Here is an 18,293-nt window from a genome sequence, read left to right on the forward strand (position 1 = left end):
CAAGCTTGAGGTCAACTTAAGCCATAAATCCAGACGGCTCAGACCCAAAGGAGGAGAAAGAGAGATCCAAAGGGCTGTTTTAGAAAGGAATCTGGTAAGCATTCTGATGCCAAATGACTATTTTGTATGGAAGATTCAGAGCTAAGGATAGCTAGGATCCTTCTGAAGAAGGCAAAGGAGGAAAGATTTTCCCTACAGATATCAGGACTTCCTGAGCTTCAGTAAAATTGACAATAGTAGAGGCATTGGGAAAGTTGCAACAGACACAACAGACCCATGTGTGCATGAAATGTTGTCACATGTCACATCAGATCAGCTGGGAGGACTAACTACTCAGTCTGTGAAGCTAGGAAAATGGCTATTAGCACGAACAATTTATGAAACTAGATTTTTGCCAGCTTTACTCCTTCCCTATCTCTAAGCTCTCACCTCACCCTATACCCCAGTCTGTTGTTCTATGATATAATACATATATGCTTGCTCTATCATGTGAGAATACTCAACTCACTAGCAAGGACAGAAAAAAAAAAGATGGAGAGAACTCATCAGATGTATTTACTCTAGGTAATAAGTAACTTGTGAGACACTGGCAGAACTCAAGAGCTACTGAGTTCTAAGTTTGTAATCTATTGGGGGAAAAAGGGCTGGGGGCTGGTGGCTCAAGCCTGAGATCCTAGCTACTCAGGAGGCTGAGATCTGAGGATCATGGTTTGAAGCCAGCCCTGGCAGGAAAGTCTGTGAGACTCTTATCTCCAATTAATCACCCTCAAAAAGTCAGAAGTAGAATTGTGGCTCAAATGGTAGAGCACTAGCTTTGAGCAAACAAACAAACAAAAAAGGCTAAGCAAGCGCTAGAGGCTCTGAGTTCAAGTCCCAGTACTGGCAGACACTAAATGACTGACTGAATGGATGGATGAATAAATAGAATCAATGAAATACAGTACAAAGGGATGAGACAGAGTAGAACGTTCCTTCCTTACAGAAAGAAATGGGGGGAAACAAGTCTCAGTCACAGGTGTAGGTCACAACATCACTAGGCTGCAGCCAGCAGTCCATGCTTCTCAAACCCCTGGTGTCAGCCTGTTTCCTAAAACTCGACACACCAGAGGAAGACTAGAAGGCAGAAAGAGGAAAGAAGATGGAGGTTCTTGTTGCTCCCCTGCAGGGACTGAACATCTCCACCAGCAGGGAATCCCATCCTGCCTCTCTGGGATCAAACCCTCCATGCTCAAAACAAGTTTGCGATATTCGGGAGGTGTTGGATGTGTGGTGGGAGTGGTTGGTTCCACGATACAGAACTAGAAAATTCCAAATGAACAAATGTTCTGTGAAATGCCTGCCACAGGTACACGTGATCAACAGAAACCGCAATTCAGCTGTTTGATCGTTTCCTATAAATGTGATAAAGTTCAGATTAGAAAGACAAAATGACGGGGGGCTGGGGATATGGCCTAGTGGCAAAGAGTGCTTGTCTCATATACATGAGGCCCTGGGTTCAATTCCCCAGCACCACATATGCAGAAAATGGCCAGAAGTGGCGCTGTGGCTCAAGTGGCAGAGTGCTAGCCTTGAGCAAAAAGAAGCCAGGGACAGTGCTCAGGCACTGAGTCCAAGCCCCAGGACTGGCCAAAAAAAAAAAAGAAAGAAAGAAAAAAAGAAAATGCAAAAATAAAACAAAACAAAAACAAAAAAAAAATAGAAAGACAAAATGAAAAAAAAAAGTAATTTAAAACTCAGGATCACCAACACCATTGACCTCCATGGTTTCCCCCAGGTTGTATCTGCCAGGGACCTAATCTCCCAATTCAAGGTGACTGGGTCACCAGTATGCTCTGCTCATGGACAAACCCATCCGTTCATGGAGTCTTGGGTTACCAAAGGAATAATCTGGTCTAACCTTGAACTTGTTTGCTCTGGCTTGCCCTCTGATGCCCTCTATGATATCATGACCCAACAAGAAGGCCCTCAGAGATGCTAGGTAGTTAAGTAGCAAGTAGATAAGGCAGAAGATGTGCTACCTACCACATTTGGTTATTTTCCAGCTTCCAAAACCACAAGCCAAAATAAACCTCCCTTCTTTATTAACTACCCAGACTCAGGTATTTTATTAAAGTAACAGAAAAAGAAAATTTTGCATCCAAACTGTTAGGTAACAAGGCACAAGCTCTATTTTAATTTGGCCTGAAGTGTGTAGATATGGGAGTGGGGCGAGGCAGAAGCATTTCCCAGTAGGAGAGGTCCTGACTTACGAAAGTCTGTAAAGGGTCTGACAAAACCTCTTCCTTTCATCTCTCTCTCTCTGGTATCCTCTACCTATTCTTGTGGTGTTGCTCCATGGAATGTTCTTCTACACCAGATGACTTGATGGGGTTGAGAAGCAGAGGTGGCGAGGCAAAGCCCAGGAAGACTAAAGCTTTGAGGAAAATTGGTGACTCAGGTCTGGCCTGTGACGAAGCATAAGAGGATTTGAATCCAGGGGCCAGAACCTGTGCTGTGGGTGGTGGAGCAAAGCTTGCAGGGTGAGTAGCAGTGACTCTGGAAACACAAGAGGGGTCGGCCATCATGGAAGCTCACTGTTCTGTGACATCCAAAGCCCTGCAGGCCAGAGCAGCAACAGCTCTGGTCTTGAAAAGGGAAGTACTTCCTAGATTCTCAGATGCCCGCTTTTAGTTCCCATCCTTGGAGCCTAACATCTCCTTTTCCCCTACTCTTTTAGATCCATTTTATCTTTTTTTCCAAATCAGGTCTTCTTGAATATTGGTGTGCATAGGAGTTACAGGAATTTTTTTCCCCTAGTCCTGGGTGCTGTATCTGAGCTTCTTCTTGCTCAGGGAAAATGCTCTACCAACTGAGCCATGGCAATACTTCTGGCTTTTTCTGAGGAGTGTATTGGAGATAAGAGTCTCAGGGACTTTTCTAAGCCAAGCTGGCTTTGAACTATGATCCTCAGATCTCAGCCTCCTGAGTAGGTAGGGTTATAGGCATGAGCCACCAGTACCTGGATTACAAGAAGTTATTGATTCTGATTCTGTCCACATAATGATTATAGTAGCTTTGCTCCACAGAATGGCCCCCTTTCTCTCCTCCCAAAGCTAATTGTGAAATATGTGGCCAGCCTACAGAGTGAGATTCTGTCTCTGAATTAAAAAAAAATGAAAATAAGCTGGCACCAGTGGCTCATGCCTGTAATCCTAGCTACTCAGGAGGTTGAGATCTAAGGATCATGGTTCAAAGGCAACCCCAGGCAGGAAGGTCTGTGAGACTCTTATCTCCAATTAACCACCCCAAAGCCAGAAGTGAAGCATGGCTCAAGTGGTAGAACACCAGCTTGGAGGGGAAAAGCTCAGGAATAGTGTGCACAGACCTGAGTTAAAGCCCCAGGATGAACAAAAATAAAGAATATAAATAATGTAGAAAAGGATGGGGGCTGGGGATATGGCCTAGTGGCAAGAGTGCTTGCCTCATATACATGAGGCCCTGGGTTCAATTCCCCAGCACCACATATACAGAAAATGGCCAGAAGTGGTGCTGTGGCTCAAGTGGCAGAGTGCTAGCCTTGAGCAAAAAGAAGCCAGGGACAGTGCTCAGGCCCTGAGTCCAAGCCCCAGGACTGGCCAAAAAAAAAAAAAACAAAAACAAAAAAACAGAAAAGGATGGAATGTAGCTCAATTCTAAATTCTTTACCTAGCTATCATGAAACCATGGGTCCTTCCTGAATATTCTAACAAAGGAATTAAAGTACTAGTGATAACTTTCCTAAGATTCCATTTCAGCCAATCAACTACTGAAGGCAAATAGTATGGGTAGAAGCCAGAAGAAATTTCTGAGCTGGGCACTGGTGGCTCATGCCTGTAAGCTGAGCTACTTGGGAGGCTGAGATCTGAGGACTGTGGTTCAAAGCCAGCACAGGCAGGAAAGGCTGCAAGACTGGAATCTCCAATTAACTATCAGAAAACCTGAAGTGGAGCTGTGACTCAATGTGGTAGAGCACTAGCCTTGAGCAAAAAGAGCTCAAAGACAGTGCCCCGGTCCCTTGACCAACAAAGAAAAAAAGAAAAGAAATTTCTGGGAGTAAAGTCAGAGCCAAATGAATTCAATTTTCATACCTATTGGGATTACATCCTTACATTTTGTGTATAACTTCACACTGAGTTGGCTACAGCAAACCAGCTCTCAGAGCTGAGGGAACTGGGATAACAGGGGGTATGTTCTGTTTTCCTTCCTTATTCATTGGGTGGAGGGGGACCAAAGAATCAAAGCCTGATTAGACAGACAGACAGACCGATAGTACCCTTTCTGGCTCTAGGCTGCAACTCTAAATCACAAGGTGGTTAGACAGGAATCATCTTCTGCATTTCAGAACAAACACATTGTATTCAGTCAAATTTGCCTGTCAGGCCTTTGCTTTTATTATGTGATGAGAAGTTTTGTTCCCAAGCAAAAGGGAAGTTAGGCAACAAAATTAGCATAAGAGTTTGGGAGTTGTTTTACACCTGTCTTTGTAACCCAAGTAGGTTGGACCAGGACTATGGAGATAAACTTACTTTCCTCAGGCAATGCTAGCTAGAGTGCCTCAGGCAGAACAAACCAGATCCTCCTTCACAGGCTGGCCTGCTCTTCCTTTATTTCCTTAGGCTATGTGGCCCAGAGAAGATGGAAGATCCAGAGCCAGGATTTGCAAACCTAGAATTTTCCTCTGTATGCAGATTCACTTCCCCAAGACTGTGCTCCTTAATGACCACCAAGTCGATCATCTGCCCATCCTGACTTCTTGTTCCTGTCTCTCCTACCCTAGTCCACCACCAGGCTGAGGACCTGGCTGGGAATTTCTGCAGTTTAGTTCACTGACATTCAGAACAACTGGAAGAGGAATGGGAAGTTGGAGGCTGTATTAGGTAATGAGGATGGAGGCCCAGGAAGCCCTTTGTTCTGAAAGGAAGAGCAGGGGAAGCCCCTAGAGGCTTCGAATCCTGGGGGGCTGCAGAGTCCACTGACCCTGAGAAGGAAGATGTCCCAGGTGCTGGCAGAGTTCTTTGTCTTTGTGACAATATTTACTGCTAGGATCAAGCCAAGTGTGAAAATTTAGCAAATCACACACACATACACACACTCACATAAACCCCAAATGAATACAAATACTGTAAATCCTGCAAAGTGGAGGGGGGGGGGAATGGGGGGACAAACCCCTGAAAGTCAACAAGGATGGGTTGGATAGCTAAAATGACTCATTCCAATCACTTCTGTATATCCCAACCACAATCCACTAAACAGGAGACCTGGAATCGGTGACGCTCACTTAAATGTTGGGGAACACGTAACATATGGCAAGTCTGAGATGGGCAACATACACACTTTGCAAATCTCACATGAAGATTCTGTAGCCAAAATTGTTACCCAGCTTAAAGCTTAAAAAAGAAAGAGTGGGGGGAAAAGGAAAAGAAATAAAGAAGAGGAGGAGGAAAGAAGAAGCCAGGCTGGAGGGCAGAGGAAAATGGCCACCCCCCACCCCCCAAGGCTGCCCTCAAGGGTTAAAAGTTAAGTGGAAGCCCTCCACCGGGTCCGGCCTCCAGAGGCAGGCGTCTGGAGCCACACCGAACATCCAACCCCTTTTGGCCTCGACCACGCGGCGGCGGCAACCCCAGCCTCCCGCCTCCCGTCCTCCCTCCGCCTTAGGGACTAACCAAGGAAGCGCACGTTAGTGGCAGCCAAGGGGAGGGGGGCCGGCCTTGCCAAGCCTGAGGAGGGAGGGAGGGGGGGAGGGAGGGAAGAGGGGAGGGAAAGGCAAAGAATCCCCCACCCCCTCCCGGGCGGGCGGAGCAGGCGGGCGGGCGGAGCGCGCCTACGGCGCGGGTCGGATCGCTCGTCCAGCACCAGTGTGCGTCTCTCCGGCAGCGGCGCGGGAAGGATGCTGGTCCGCCGAGGCGCGCGCGCGGGGCCCGGGATGCTGCGGGGCTGGACCGCGCTCTGCTTGCTGAGTTTGCTGCGTGAGTATGGACCGCGCACCGCGCCAGCCCCACTCAGCTGCTCCTCGGAGAAGGGTCGAGCTCCCGGGGAGGCTGAGCCACCAAGCCCAGCCGATCGGAGGGAAGGGACCCCTGCCCCACGCATAGGCTCCGGCCGCCCAGGGCTGTGGTGCACCGGCCCGGGGCCAGCGCTTCACCTGGGGACTCGGTGGCGGTGGGAGGCGAAGCCACCCACCCGGGCGGGGATATGGATTTGGGTAGGTGTTAGCCAGGAAAGACGGTTTGCTGACACGATGTGGAGACGCTAGGATCTCTCCGCATTGCCAAAAGGTGCAGAGCGCAAAGTTGGAGCCAGGGCCCGGGAGATGGGGGAGGAGGAGAGGAGCAGGAAAGTTTTTGGTGGCTGTTGGTCGATGCAGAAAGCAATTAGCCCGCCGCCGCCTCGGGCCAGGAAGGGCCCCGAGTGCCCACCTTCCACGGAGACGTGGACGGTAAGGAATGCCCGCGAAGCCAACCGGGGCAGGGCACGGGGTCCCACGCCCAGAAGACCGGGGAGGAAGGCCGAACTAGGTGAGCGGAGGAGTTTGGAATGAAGAACAGTCCGTTCTTGCATTGAGGATTATAAAGGCTAGGAAACTAAACTAGAATCGCCTCTGCACGCACTTCACCAGCCCCGCTGAAGGGAAGGTGGGGGTAGTTTCATAGGTACACGGCCTCCTTCTGCTCTCAACTCCTCACCCCTGCACGAATTCAGACTTGTTACTTACACTGGCATTTTCTTTCCCTGTTCTCCAAATTCTAAAGCGAGTGGACAGGCCAGAACACTTCTCGCTCACCCACACACAACCTACCTACCTCTAAGGTCTTGCTCTCACAGGAGGCAAAAAAAAAAAAAAGTACTAGGTACTCAATAACTATAGTTAATTGCTTTCATTGGAGGCCAGTATTCTACAACTTTTTTTTTTTTTCATTATTGTAGTGCACGTACTGGGGCTTGAATTCACATTCTGGTCACTGTCCCTTAGCTTCTTTGCTCAAGATTGGCACTCTTCCACTTGAGCTACAGTTTCACTTCTGTCTCTTTTTTGCTGGTTAAGAAACGCGCCTCATGCCTCGTGCCTGTGGTGGTTTTGAATCATGATCATCAGATCTGTCTCCTGAGTAGCTGAGATTACAGGTGTGAGCCATATTCTGTATGTGTTGCTACACTCAAAGTAAGTTGCTTTTACTTGCTTTTCGCTCTCTAAGGCTCCTGATTCCATCTTCTCTGGGTCTTAAAGGCCACCCACCATGTATGCTGAGGAACTTGGACTTGCCTGCTGGGTATCTTCGCCCCTGGTCTCCTCTGGGTCCCCCTCAGTTGAAGACAGCTGGCAACTGCTGGAGGAAGCTGAGTTTGGCTCTCCGGTGATTTGTTTCACAGCCTGGATGTGCATACCCTTTTGGACAGGAGTAACGCTAGGCCTCCCAGAACAGTGCAGGTGGTAAACTGTGCCCTCAGAGCCCAGCGAAGTGTCAAGTGCTCATAGTCCCATCAGGTGCTCCCACTTCTTCTCTGACCTGGGCCTGTGCAGCCTGGGTGGCCTGGGACTGACTGGCCTCCCTGCTAAGAGTGGCCTATCCTTTTCTTAGTTCCATCAACCTTGGCTTGGCCTGCAGCAGTGTGAGTAGGGGAGCAACACAACTTTGAGCAGATTGGCTGAGAATATCTGGGTCTTAGCTTTGGGGTGAAGGGCAGTGCAGGAGTTTCCATTTCCAAAATCCTTTTAAGAATTATCATCATCATTATTATTGTTACTGTGTGGTGAGGGTCCTGAGTAAACTCAGGGCCTGGGTACTGTCCCTGACCCTTTGTGCTCAAGGCTAGCCCTCTACTACTTGAGCCACAGCTCCACTTCTGGCCTTTTTTGTGTTTTTGTTTTTTTTAAGTGTTTAGTTGGAGATAAGAGTCTCATTGACTTTCCTGCCTAGGCTGGCTTTGAACCACAATAATCAGATCTCCGCCTCCTGAGTAGCTAGGATTACTGGTGTGAGCCACCAATATCTGGCTCTACTTTTAATCTTGAGCCAATTATTGTTATAGGTCTTCCCTTGGGGAACCCCTTCTTAGGGTTTTGAGATCTCTCTCCCTCTTTCTGTACCTCCCCTCCCCCTCTCTCTGTTTCTCAGGCTTGGATCCTCAGAGTTCTTGGGCCAATTGTTGCTCTAGGCCTTCCCAAGAGCTTTCTAGGGTTTTGATATTTCCTTCCTTCCTTTTTTTCTTTCATTCTTTCTTCCTCTCTCTCTTTCTCTCGCCCTCTCCCTCTCGTGCTCCCTCTCTCTCTGTAGGAATTGTTTTCTATTCTAGACTACATTATAAGATAAATGAAATGAGTGACTGCTCTTAAAACTGCTATCACAACAGGCCATTGCAAAAATTCATTGTTATTATTACTAGAAGTTTTAGTGTTCCCTTATCACTGCCCCAACAAAGGGCTGGGAAAGCCTTTTTTTCCAACTTGGTGAGAAGTTGACACGGACAAAGGCACCCCAGCTAACCACACTTAGGCTCTCTTTTAAGAGCGAGTAAATCAGAAACCAGAGGACCACCAGGCTGCACTGCCCTCCCACCAGATGCAGAGTAGTTATTACAGGGTCCCCTTTATCAGGCTCGGGGTATCTTTCTTGCCTTTTCCCTCATTCTGACAACACCCTCCACGTCTGCCTGGTCACATTCCTTTTCTTCCTTTGGGTTCTTCATGCCTGCAGACCCCACACCCATATCCTGTCTGGGTTACACGTAAGAGGGGGAAGAGAAAAGGAAAAAGAATTTTATCAGATATTTTCCAGAGGGGAGAGGACTCCACCCTTTGACTCCCTGCCACATGGCCACAGAAGAGGAGCAGCCTTGGGGACCTCTGACTAATTCAGTGGTCCCCCTGGTCAGGTCAGCCCAGCCAGTACAAACTTTTGTAAATGCACAACTTGGGCAGCATTCCTGTTTGACTGATAAAATAGGCCGGGGCCTCAGATTCTTTTGTTTCTCCCTTCAGCTCCACCCCTAGGGCCCTTCATTCAATTGTCCCCATCCCCTTCTTTTCCTGAGCCTCCAAAAAGCCTTTGTCTCCAAAAGCTCAGGGCAAGAAGTATCAAACTGCAGCTAAACTGCAGCACTCAGTCCTTAAAAACAAAACAAACCCACCACAGCAGCTTGCAAGGAGGAATACATTTCACTTTTTAACATCAGGTTGCCTAATTTCCTTTAGATTCAGGGCTGGAGGCTCTGGGCTTGCTTTCAGAGCTGGGTATTTCTCTAGCTCCACCCAAAGTCCCCATTCCTTGGACTTTGGTTCATCAACTAAATGTCTTGCAGTGTGGCCAACCAGACCTATGAAGGTATGGACCAAGAACGGAAACACCACCTCCAGGAGAAAACTCTCACCCTGGCCAGGACACAATTTCCATATTTGCTTTGGGCTTTGACTTCCCAAATGAGAACAATTTCTTCCTTTCTGAACTAAGAAATGAAAACACATTCTCTACCATCTTAGTCTCAAGGGCCCTGCCTGCGTGCTACAAAGGAGAGAGACACACACGTTCCTTCAGGAGATGGGGCCAAAGCAAAGGGGGGGCCTGAGCATGGCAAGGTGGCCTTCCCTACACACAGATGCAAGCTTGACATGAATCACTTCCTTTCAGATACAAAGGAAAAGGCCTCTGGCTTAACTGGGAAGTCTGCCCCTTCCTGATTTGGAAAGAAAAGAAAGAAAAAAAAAATCAAGCATGTAGCATCTCTAGGTCATTCACTCCATTGCTTAAGCCGACCGGAGTCAGAATGGCACGTTTGATACGAATGGAACCTTACGTTTGGCTGGGCCAAAAGACAAGAAGGCTGCGGGGCTCTGGAGCATGGAGAGGGAGAGGGAGATTTATAGGTAGGTGTAGAGGAACAGTGATGCATGGAGAGTGGAAGAGACTTGGCCAAGGAGATCCCTTAGTATGGATTCATTAGCATAATGATGACTAATATTTCAAAATTATGCCAGTGTCTCTTTGGGGCTTCCTCATGATTTTGCACCAGTCTCTCAAACCTTCCATGAAAAATACTAGGTGCCAGTGACTCATGCCTGCAATCTTAGCCACTCAGGATGCTGAGATCTGAGGATCAGTTTGTCTTTTTTTTTTTTTTTTCTTTTTTGGTACTGGGGATCGAACCCAAGACGTTGTACTTGCTAGGCAAGCACTTTGCCACTGAGCTACCATCCCAGCCCAGATCACAGTTTGAAACCACCTTGGGCAGAAACGTCTGTGAGACTCTTATCTCCAATTAACCACCAAAAAAGACAGAAGTAGAGCTGTGGCTCAAGTGGTAAAGTCCCAGCCTTGGGGAGAAAATGAAAAGCTAAGGGACAACATCTAAGTCCTGAGTTCAAGCCCTACTACTGGCACACACACACACACAAAAATTGCCTACACACACCAGGATTCTATGAGTGGCTCTCCCAAGAGACTAAAGAAACCAAGGTGCTTGGCTTGTTGAAGGGGCAGTAGTGTCATACTGAGTAGAGGGATGCGTCAAGTTGCCATTTAGGAGTCAAAAACTAGGAAAACAGAAGCTGGAGGAGAAAAACCTCAGATACTAGGGTTCCACAGTAAGTAGGCAGGGTCAAGGTGATTCCTCACCAATAACCACTGGCTTGTTAGTCTGCTTTCTCAGTATACTGCAAACACTTGGGCCATGTGTACCTTGGTTTAGTCATACCTCACTGAGTCTCGAAAGCTGAGGGAAGGTATGATGAGCCTTTGTGGTAGTCCTAAAGGGCTTCATCTCATGGAAGATCAAGGTGAAATGTGCCTCTAACAAAGATGCTCCCTAAATACTCTCAGATAAAATGGGTAGCTTGCTTATCTCCTAAAGCAGTTCATCCTATTTAGAAAAAGATCACATGAAATTCTTTTCTTCTATTGCAGTGAAATTAGCCTTCTTATAACTTCTAATCATTGTTCTAATTCTAGTCTTTGGATTGTTACAGATTTAATTTGGTCCTTCATGAAAATCCCTAAAGACTTTTCCAGTTGGCTTCAATAGATTATAAACTCTTTGGGGGATTTACTTAAGTTGCAATGACACTTAATGCCCAGGGAAGGTCAGGAATTGGTTCCTGTGCTGTCTGTTGGACTGAGAAACATGCTTTGTATGCCATTGGTGGTGAAGGTTAAAAAAAATACAAAATACACTGTAAGTGAAATGGATCTTAAAGTAATATATTCAATTCCTCAATTTCTTCTTTTACAAAGTCAGCAAACTTCTAAAAGGGCCAGATCATAAATATTTTAGGCTTGAGAGGCCATCTATAGTTTGTGATTCACATTCTACTTTGTCTTATTTTCAACCCTTAAAAATGTAAAATTGATGCTTGGCTGACTAGCTATACAAAATCAGCTCCCAGCTGGGATTTGTTCCAACAGCCGAAGTTTGCCCCCTCTGATATTGATGTAGATAACAAATATCAGGTCCTCACTCAGCATTGTCACTTAGTTTCTAGAAATCTCTGAATCTTGGCTGTCTTTACATCCAAACATCCGAAGGAAACGTGGCACCTAGAGGTGGCTGTTCTACACCCACTGGGCTGCTCCCCACCGCTACTGACCCTGAATTCCCAGGATTCTGCTATGTGTCCTGTGCAAAACACACAAGTATAAAAATGGCCCTGACACTCAAGAAATTTATGCTGTACCCCAGGCCGACAGTTAGTCTTATCCTGAGGAAACAGCATGCGTGATTTTGTGCCAGATGGGGGAGAGAGATAAGTGCACAGCTCTTGGGGACAAAAGGAAGGGGCCTGTCCTGAAGGTGGCTGCTGAGTTCTGAACAGTACCAGGCAGACTGCTTTATACTTCCCCACCTCCTTTGTTCTTCAACACAACTAGGAAGCAGGGTCTGCTTTTGTCCCTGTTTTACCAGAGAGGGAAAGGTTAGAGAGTTGACTTCCCAGCTAGTTGGCCAGGTTGATTTCTTAGCCCTGTTGACAATTAGAAATGTGAGAGGGAAGAAGCTTCTGAGCATGTTCTTAGTCTGTTTCTGGGTGGTTTCTGCCTTCCCATCACTGAAGCTGTGTGTGCTGTTTCACCTCCTGGTGGCAGGTGCCTTCTGTCTGAGATACCCAAGAACTCTTTCAGTGTATTTTTCTGGGCCTGCAGGCAGTATTTGGATGGATGGATGGATGGATGGATGGATGGACCGATGGATGGAGTAGAGCTGGCAGGTTAGGCAATCAGGAAATAGAGAAAACTAAGAAGGTCAGTAAAAGGAAAAAAAAAAGAGCAAGTATAGGAAAACTAGCCTTTTATGAGTATGAGAGTTTAACTATCTTGCTAATAACCTTAGGGTTTATAAATCCCTTTTAATGACCAAAGGAATATTCCATTTTCTAACTGTAGGTGGGAATCTTTTCAAAATAGATTGCTTATATCTCTGCTTCCTTAGAACTATCCTTTCCCAAAAAGAACTTCAACTTTGATAACTCAAATTCATCATGAAAATAATGTATCATTGCCGCAGCTCAGTGACATCGTTGACGTTTATTAAGGTGCGTGTCTGTCTCTTTCTACCAAAACTATCTCTAGACTCCAGACCACTGTGGCCTTGTGTTCCTGTCTGTTTTCTATTCATTGGCCAGGATATCAAGCTTATTAGAGAGGCCTATGAGAAAAAAAAAAATCTCTAAATTCTTATAGGTTCAAAGTGTGAATTTTACTGCATCAATTTTCACTCTGACAGAATTCTTACAGCCTTTATTCTAAGGACTAGACCCGTTTCTCCTCCCTTATCTAAGTTCATGCATGAGTCAAGATCATAGAGGACAGCTAGGTTAGATAGAGTCCTTCCTTCCACTGGCATGGTTGATAAGGATGGACCAAGCAGTAACTCATCGGAATTGCAGTACAGTTCTCTGCGGGTTGGGAGTAAAGTTGGGTCCCATTTGTCGGGGGGTGGGGGAGGGGGATAGAGTGGAGGTTTCATCCTGGCCTTTCTGCGTCTCACTGTTGGCTGCTTTTATTCCCCTATGGAGTTGAGATCAAAGCTCAGACCAAGAAAAGCTAGTATCTGATGGTTCTGCACCGTGGATGTGAATGGGAGGAGGGGATAAAAAGAGACCTGTGGTCAGTCTTGACCCTTGGGATGGCGTTCTTCCAAGACTGTCTCTTCACATGAGCTCAGAAACAGGAGCCCTGGGACATCAGCCAATGAGGGCCTGTGTTCCATACCTGGGTCAGGACTGGCTTAGAGGGCATTGGCTTTGCTGTCCCCTTGCTGTGTGGGAATTCATACCCCATCTATTCAGACTTGCCTTCCTGCCCTCCGCCTTTGTCCTGTTTCTCCAAGGTCTCAGCAGCTTCTCTGCTCACTCAACTCAGATCAGTCAATCTGAGATTGGATTCCCCCTTCTCCTTGGCAGACAGATGCTGCTACCCCATCTTCCCCAGTGCTTGGCTAAATACTGAGAGGGAGTTGGCTGCTGCAGCTGGGAGGCTGGCTGTCCCCAGCAGGCCGGTAGCTGGCCTACACCCAGAGTTGCTTCACTCTTCTGGAGCAGGCACCTCCATCCTCGGAGCTAACATCAGGCTTCTCTTCACATCTGGAAAAGTTCAAACGTGTTTGTCTGGGTGAAGGAGGTCCCTCGGGGGAGGGGGTTCAAAAGCATGACATCACTCTAGTCAGGCACAGCTTCCTTTGGAGAGGGAAAAGGGCAGGGCCGGGCTCCACCAGATGGGATTCCCAAGAATTGATGTGTTTGAGGAAAGGAGGGAGGGTGTGGGCAGAAGGAGGTCCATCCAAGAGGAACTTCCAAGGGAAGTGCCTTAAGAGCTAGTCCTTTCATTCTAGGACCGAATGGTCCCAACACCTGTTCCCTATAATGGGTTCATAAGAGTCAGAGTGTGCAGGGGTCCTATCTAAAGAAGGAAGTAGACCTCACTGGACTCTATATATTTTGTTCTGATTGACTCACCCTCTATCTAAGCCCATGGAAATCTACTCATGATTGTTTGTTTTTGTTTCCAGAGGTTTGGAGGATCTATGCCGCTGACTGCTAAGTCAGCCCCATTGTTGTCTTGGCTAACACCTTGATGACTTAGGTTCTTCATCTCTAGGATGGAGATAAGAATATTATTGCTTCATGTGAATAATAATATTATTAGCCAGGTACCGGCAAACCTGTTCTAGTTACTCTGTGGACATGGAGGGTAGTCTTTTGGGGACCTAGTGTGTAGGGAATCAAGAGCCCCAGACGGCAAATTGCAGGTAAGAGCAACTTACTTTAAAGTGCAGTGAGATAAAAGTGTAGAGTTTTGGCCAGGCGTCAAGTGGCTTACATCTATAATCCTAGCTATTCAGGAGGCTGAGATCAGATGTTCACTATTCGAAACCACCTAGGGCAGAAAAGTCTGTGTGAGACTCTTATCTCCAATTAACCAGAAAACAAAAACAAGCCAGAAGTAGAGCTGTGGCTCGAGAGTACTGGCCTAATAATATTCATATTAACACTTGATTATTTGCACTTACTGGCAATACCAGTGTGCTTACAGCAGGTTGGAGAAAGGTGGAGTGGTAACACGAGTCACTTTAGGGGACACATTCTTGGCCTCAGGTTGACTTGAAGCTGAAAATCTGATTCCCCCACTTGACGTTGAGGAAAACAGAAGGCTTCCTTCTGCATTGCTATTTAGTTAGGAAATCTCTGAAAAATACAGATGGAGAGCGAGCTCAACCAGGAAAATTTAGGAACAAGTTGTAGGGTGTCCTTCTCTTCGTTCTCTGGGTGTGAACTCTGGCAACCCAGCCTACCTTTAATATTGACAGGGCCCAAGGCCAGGATATAAGAGAGGCTCACTTTCCACATGTCTAAATACTTTAAGCCAACTAACTGATAAACAGATTATCTTCTACCTCTATTACTTGACAAACATTCCTTCATGCTACCTAGAACACCAACCTTGGATCTGGAAATCTTACACCCTTTGGCATTCAGGGCATACTGCCACTGATCAGGAAGAGATGTCCTCTGACCCCACCCCACTTCCCTTCTCTTCTCCCTACCCACCCTGTAGGGATCTTGTACACTTCTAGGGGGCACCTGAGGTCTTACCCTTCTCCCTCCGAGCAGTAATGATGAGGGCATATAAATACCTATGCTATTTATCTTATTATGATTCATTCTATTGCTTGAAACTTTGCCGTCCTAGAAATAAAGTCATAATAGACGTGAGCTTGTAGATTTTTTTTTTACTTTTAGAAGAGTAAATTGATTTATTGTTCTGGAAGGATATTCTTTTGGTGGCACCACAATTTGGACTCAGGGCGTAGCTATTCCACTTGAACCATGCCCCTGTTTTGCTAGATAGTGTTCAGATAGAATCTCTTGTTTTTTGCCTATGCCTCCTGACTAGACAAAATTATAAAGGTAAGTCACTGTTTGTTGAAATAGGAAGGTGTTACTAAGTTTTTACCTGGACTGACCTTGAACCTCAGTTCTCCTATTCTGTGTCTCCCAAGTAGGTGGCATTCCACGTGTGAGCCACTATCCATGGCTAGGGAGGATATTTTTATTCTGCTCCATGGCCAGGGCCATTACAGAGTCCACCTGAAGTCAAGACTTAGAATTCTGTGGTGTCCTGAAGCTCCCAGAAGGTCTAACTTGTTCTTGCCTGTCCTGCCTGTTCCCCTCTAGCCTCCGGATTCACCAATCAGTATAACTTGACGACTGTTCCCATGAAGCCAACCACCCAGGGAATGCTTTCAAATGTTTCTACCATCGTATCCAGCCAGAGCGCCACAATGCCAAGTACCCTGGGAAATACCAGCCCCTACTCTGTCTCTCAGAACAGCAGTAAGACCCCAACAGCCACTCCAGGTAAAGAGAATTGCTCGGGTTCCAGAGCAACACAGCAGGTGCCTAGGCAGAGCTTTTAGGATGCTAGCAGACTTCCCCAGCAGGTACTTGCGTTCATTGTTTGGGCATCATACTAGTATGCTAAAGTGAGTTCTAGATGATTCTGCCAGTGGTGACTTTTCTTGGGCTAGTGCATTGGCAACTGCCTCTCTGTGCACCTCTCTTTCCTTGGAGTCCCAGTTGGTCATCAAGAAGGCTCGGTGGGGACTCCACCAAGGTCCCTGATCTCATCCAAATGAAGGAAGATGATGGATCCAGGTTCATCTTGGTGGTCTCTATTTCTCTAGGGTGGAGCAGCATCTAGTTCATCTAGTTTAGAATCCAGAGGGCATCTTAAATAATCTTACATCATCACTATGATTCCAGCAACTGCCTTGACATGAGTTTGGTTAGGTGGGGTCTGCGGTAAGCATGACCTCAACAACTCCCGTGCAGAAGACCAAGTTCCTGCCATGAACCATGCGTGTGTGTGCGTGTGTGTGTGTTACTGTGTGTAAGCACACACATGGGAACACCACTGTTTTGGTCTGTTTCAGATACCAACTTCACATCTACCTCTGGGACTGCTCCAGTCCCTGTGACCACAAACTCTTCTGCCCAGTCTTGGACCTCTGTGACCCTCCCAGTGGTCACTACCCCGGCCAATAGTTCCACTTCAGTGATAACCTCGAAGCCCAATTTTCCACCTGTCAATGTATCTACTCACTCACCCAGTAACACCAGTCCTGTGATGACATCATCCCCTGGGCTTCACACACCATCTTCTCCTACCACCACCTCGGTCAAGGTAAGTGACTAGGGCAAAAAAAAAAAAAAGGCAGGTTGCTTTTCGCACCATAAGTAGGCAAGCAGGCTTTTCTCTGTTGTGTAGGAATGTGTATTGAGGAGGGGTAGAAAGAGAAGAGATTGGGCCCTAGTGGCCCACACCTATAATCCTAGCTACTCAGGAGGATTGTGGTTTACAACCAGCCAGGAGAATGAAAGTCTGTGAGATGCCTATCTCTGAATAAACTACATCCTCCACCCCCAATAAAGCTCGAATGTGGAGCTGTGCCTTAAATGGTAGAGTGCTAGCCTTGAGCAAAAAAAACCCACATAGACAGTGTCTCTGAGTTCTAGCCCCAGGACTGGCACCAAAAAAAAGTAATATAATAAATAAAAATAAGAATAATAAATGCTTTGGGTATTACATTTTGTGGCAGAAGTGAAGAAGAAAGCTATCAGTCTTCTGTAGTTCTTTCTAACCCTTTTGAACAGGGCAATGTTTCCTTCTGGGGAATATGTAGCTTCCATTACCCCCTACTTACTGGAGTTGCTTCTCTCAAAATGTTTAAGGCAAAGAATGTTCCGTCCACTTGAGAGAGTTTGGTGGGTGTGCTAGCCAGAGCTAGAACAGTGAAGATGTCATTGGCCCAGGTGAGCTCTGGGCACACGGGCGTAGTAAGCTCAGTCTGCTCTTCTCTGATGAGGCCTGGGGTTAGAAGCCTTCACCATGAAAGGCAGAAAATATGAGGGTGTGGAGCCTAAGGCCAGGCATGAGGGCCCCCGTCTGCTTTCTGTTTGGGAGCCAGGAGGAAAATGGATGTCACCAGGACCTGCCTGGCTGCCTCTTTATCTAGCTGCACACTTTCCACGAGTATGCTGTGGATAGCAGGGTAAACAGCCCCAATGAGAAAAGGTCTTCTCCTGTTTCACCAGCATCCAAGCTGATCGTTTGTCAAGATTGCAATAGCTACTTGTCTACAAGTCCAGACTTATAGCAGAAAGATTAATTACCCGATGGGGAGAGTGAGGGACGGAGGAAGACAGTGTAACTGCATTCCATGATCATCCTTTTCCCACAGTGTTTGGGATGGAAAGTGGTTTGGAATTTAGGGTTGGTTTTTGTTGTTATTTTTTTTTTTCAAAATTGGGGATCTTTGCATAGGCATAGTGAGATATCATGATGAGACCCAAGATAAAACACAGTGTCCATCTTGTTTTATGTATGTATGCATGTATTTATGTATATATGGGGTGTGTGTGTGGGGGGCTTAAACTCAGAGCCTGGGCACTGTCCCTTAGCTTTTTTTTTTTTACTCAAGGCTGGCACTTGAGCCACACTTCCACTTCTGGGACTTTCCTGCCCAGACCGGCTTCGAACTTTAATCCTTAGGTCCAGCTTCTTGAGTAGATAGATAGGATTGTAAGTCATTAGCCACCAGCATCTGGCTATATGTATGCCATATACACGCTGCCTGAAGCCAGTTTTCTACAATATTCTTCAATAATTTTGTACATGAAATACAAGTCGAGTGGTGTAGAATCTTGCACTCATGGCAACACACTGACACTCACAAAAGTGTAGGATTTTGGAACATTGTATCTTTTGGAGTTTTGAGTTATGGATAGCTTTAAC

The 18,293-nt window shown here is 46.6% G+C and overlaps 1 protein-coding gene across 4 annotated transcripts in view; it reads left to right on the forward strand.

Annotated features, from left to right (window-relative positions):
* Window positions 1-5,838: 5,838 nt before the first annotated feature.
* The window catches only part of Cd34 (CD34 molecule), a 41,063-nt gene continuing 28,608 nt past the window's right edge, over window positions 5,839-18,293 (forward strand). For 2 of the 4 annotated variants that reach the window (XM_048356972.1, XM_048356974.1), the window contains exons 1-3: window positions 6,180-6,533; window positions 15,674-15,856; window positions 16,432-16,682. In XM_048356972.1, the coding sequence (XP_048212929.1) occupies window positions 6,329-6,533; window positions 15,674-15,856; window positions 16,432-16,682 (639 nt within the window). In that variant the 5' untranslated portion in view covers window positions 6,180-6,328. Of the gene's footprint in view, window positions 5,985-6,179; window positions 6,534-15,673; window positions 15,857-16,431; window positions 16,683-18,293 lie in introns of those variants that run through there. The other 2 variants (XM_048356973.1, XM_048356971.1) reach the window with 2 other exon arrangements.

This window comes from Perognathus longimembris, chromosome 11 (assembly GCF_023159225.1).
Source record: "Perognathus longimembris pacificus isolate PPM17 chromosome 11, ASM2315922v1, whole genome shotgun sequence".
NCBI classification, from domain to species: Eukaryota; Metazoa; Chordata; class Mammalia; order Rodentia; family Heteromyidae; genus Perognathus; species Perognathus longimembris.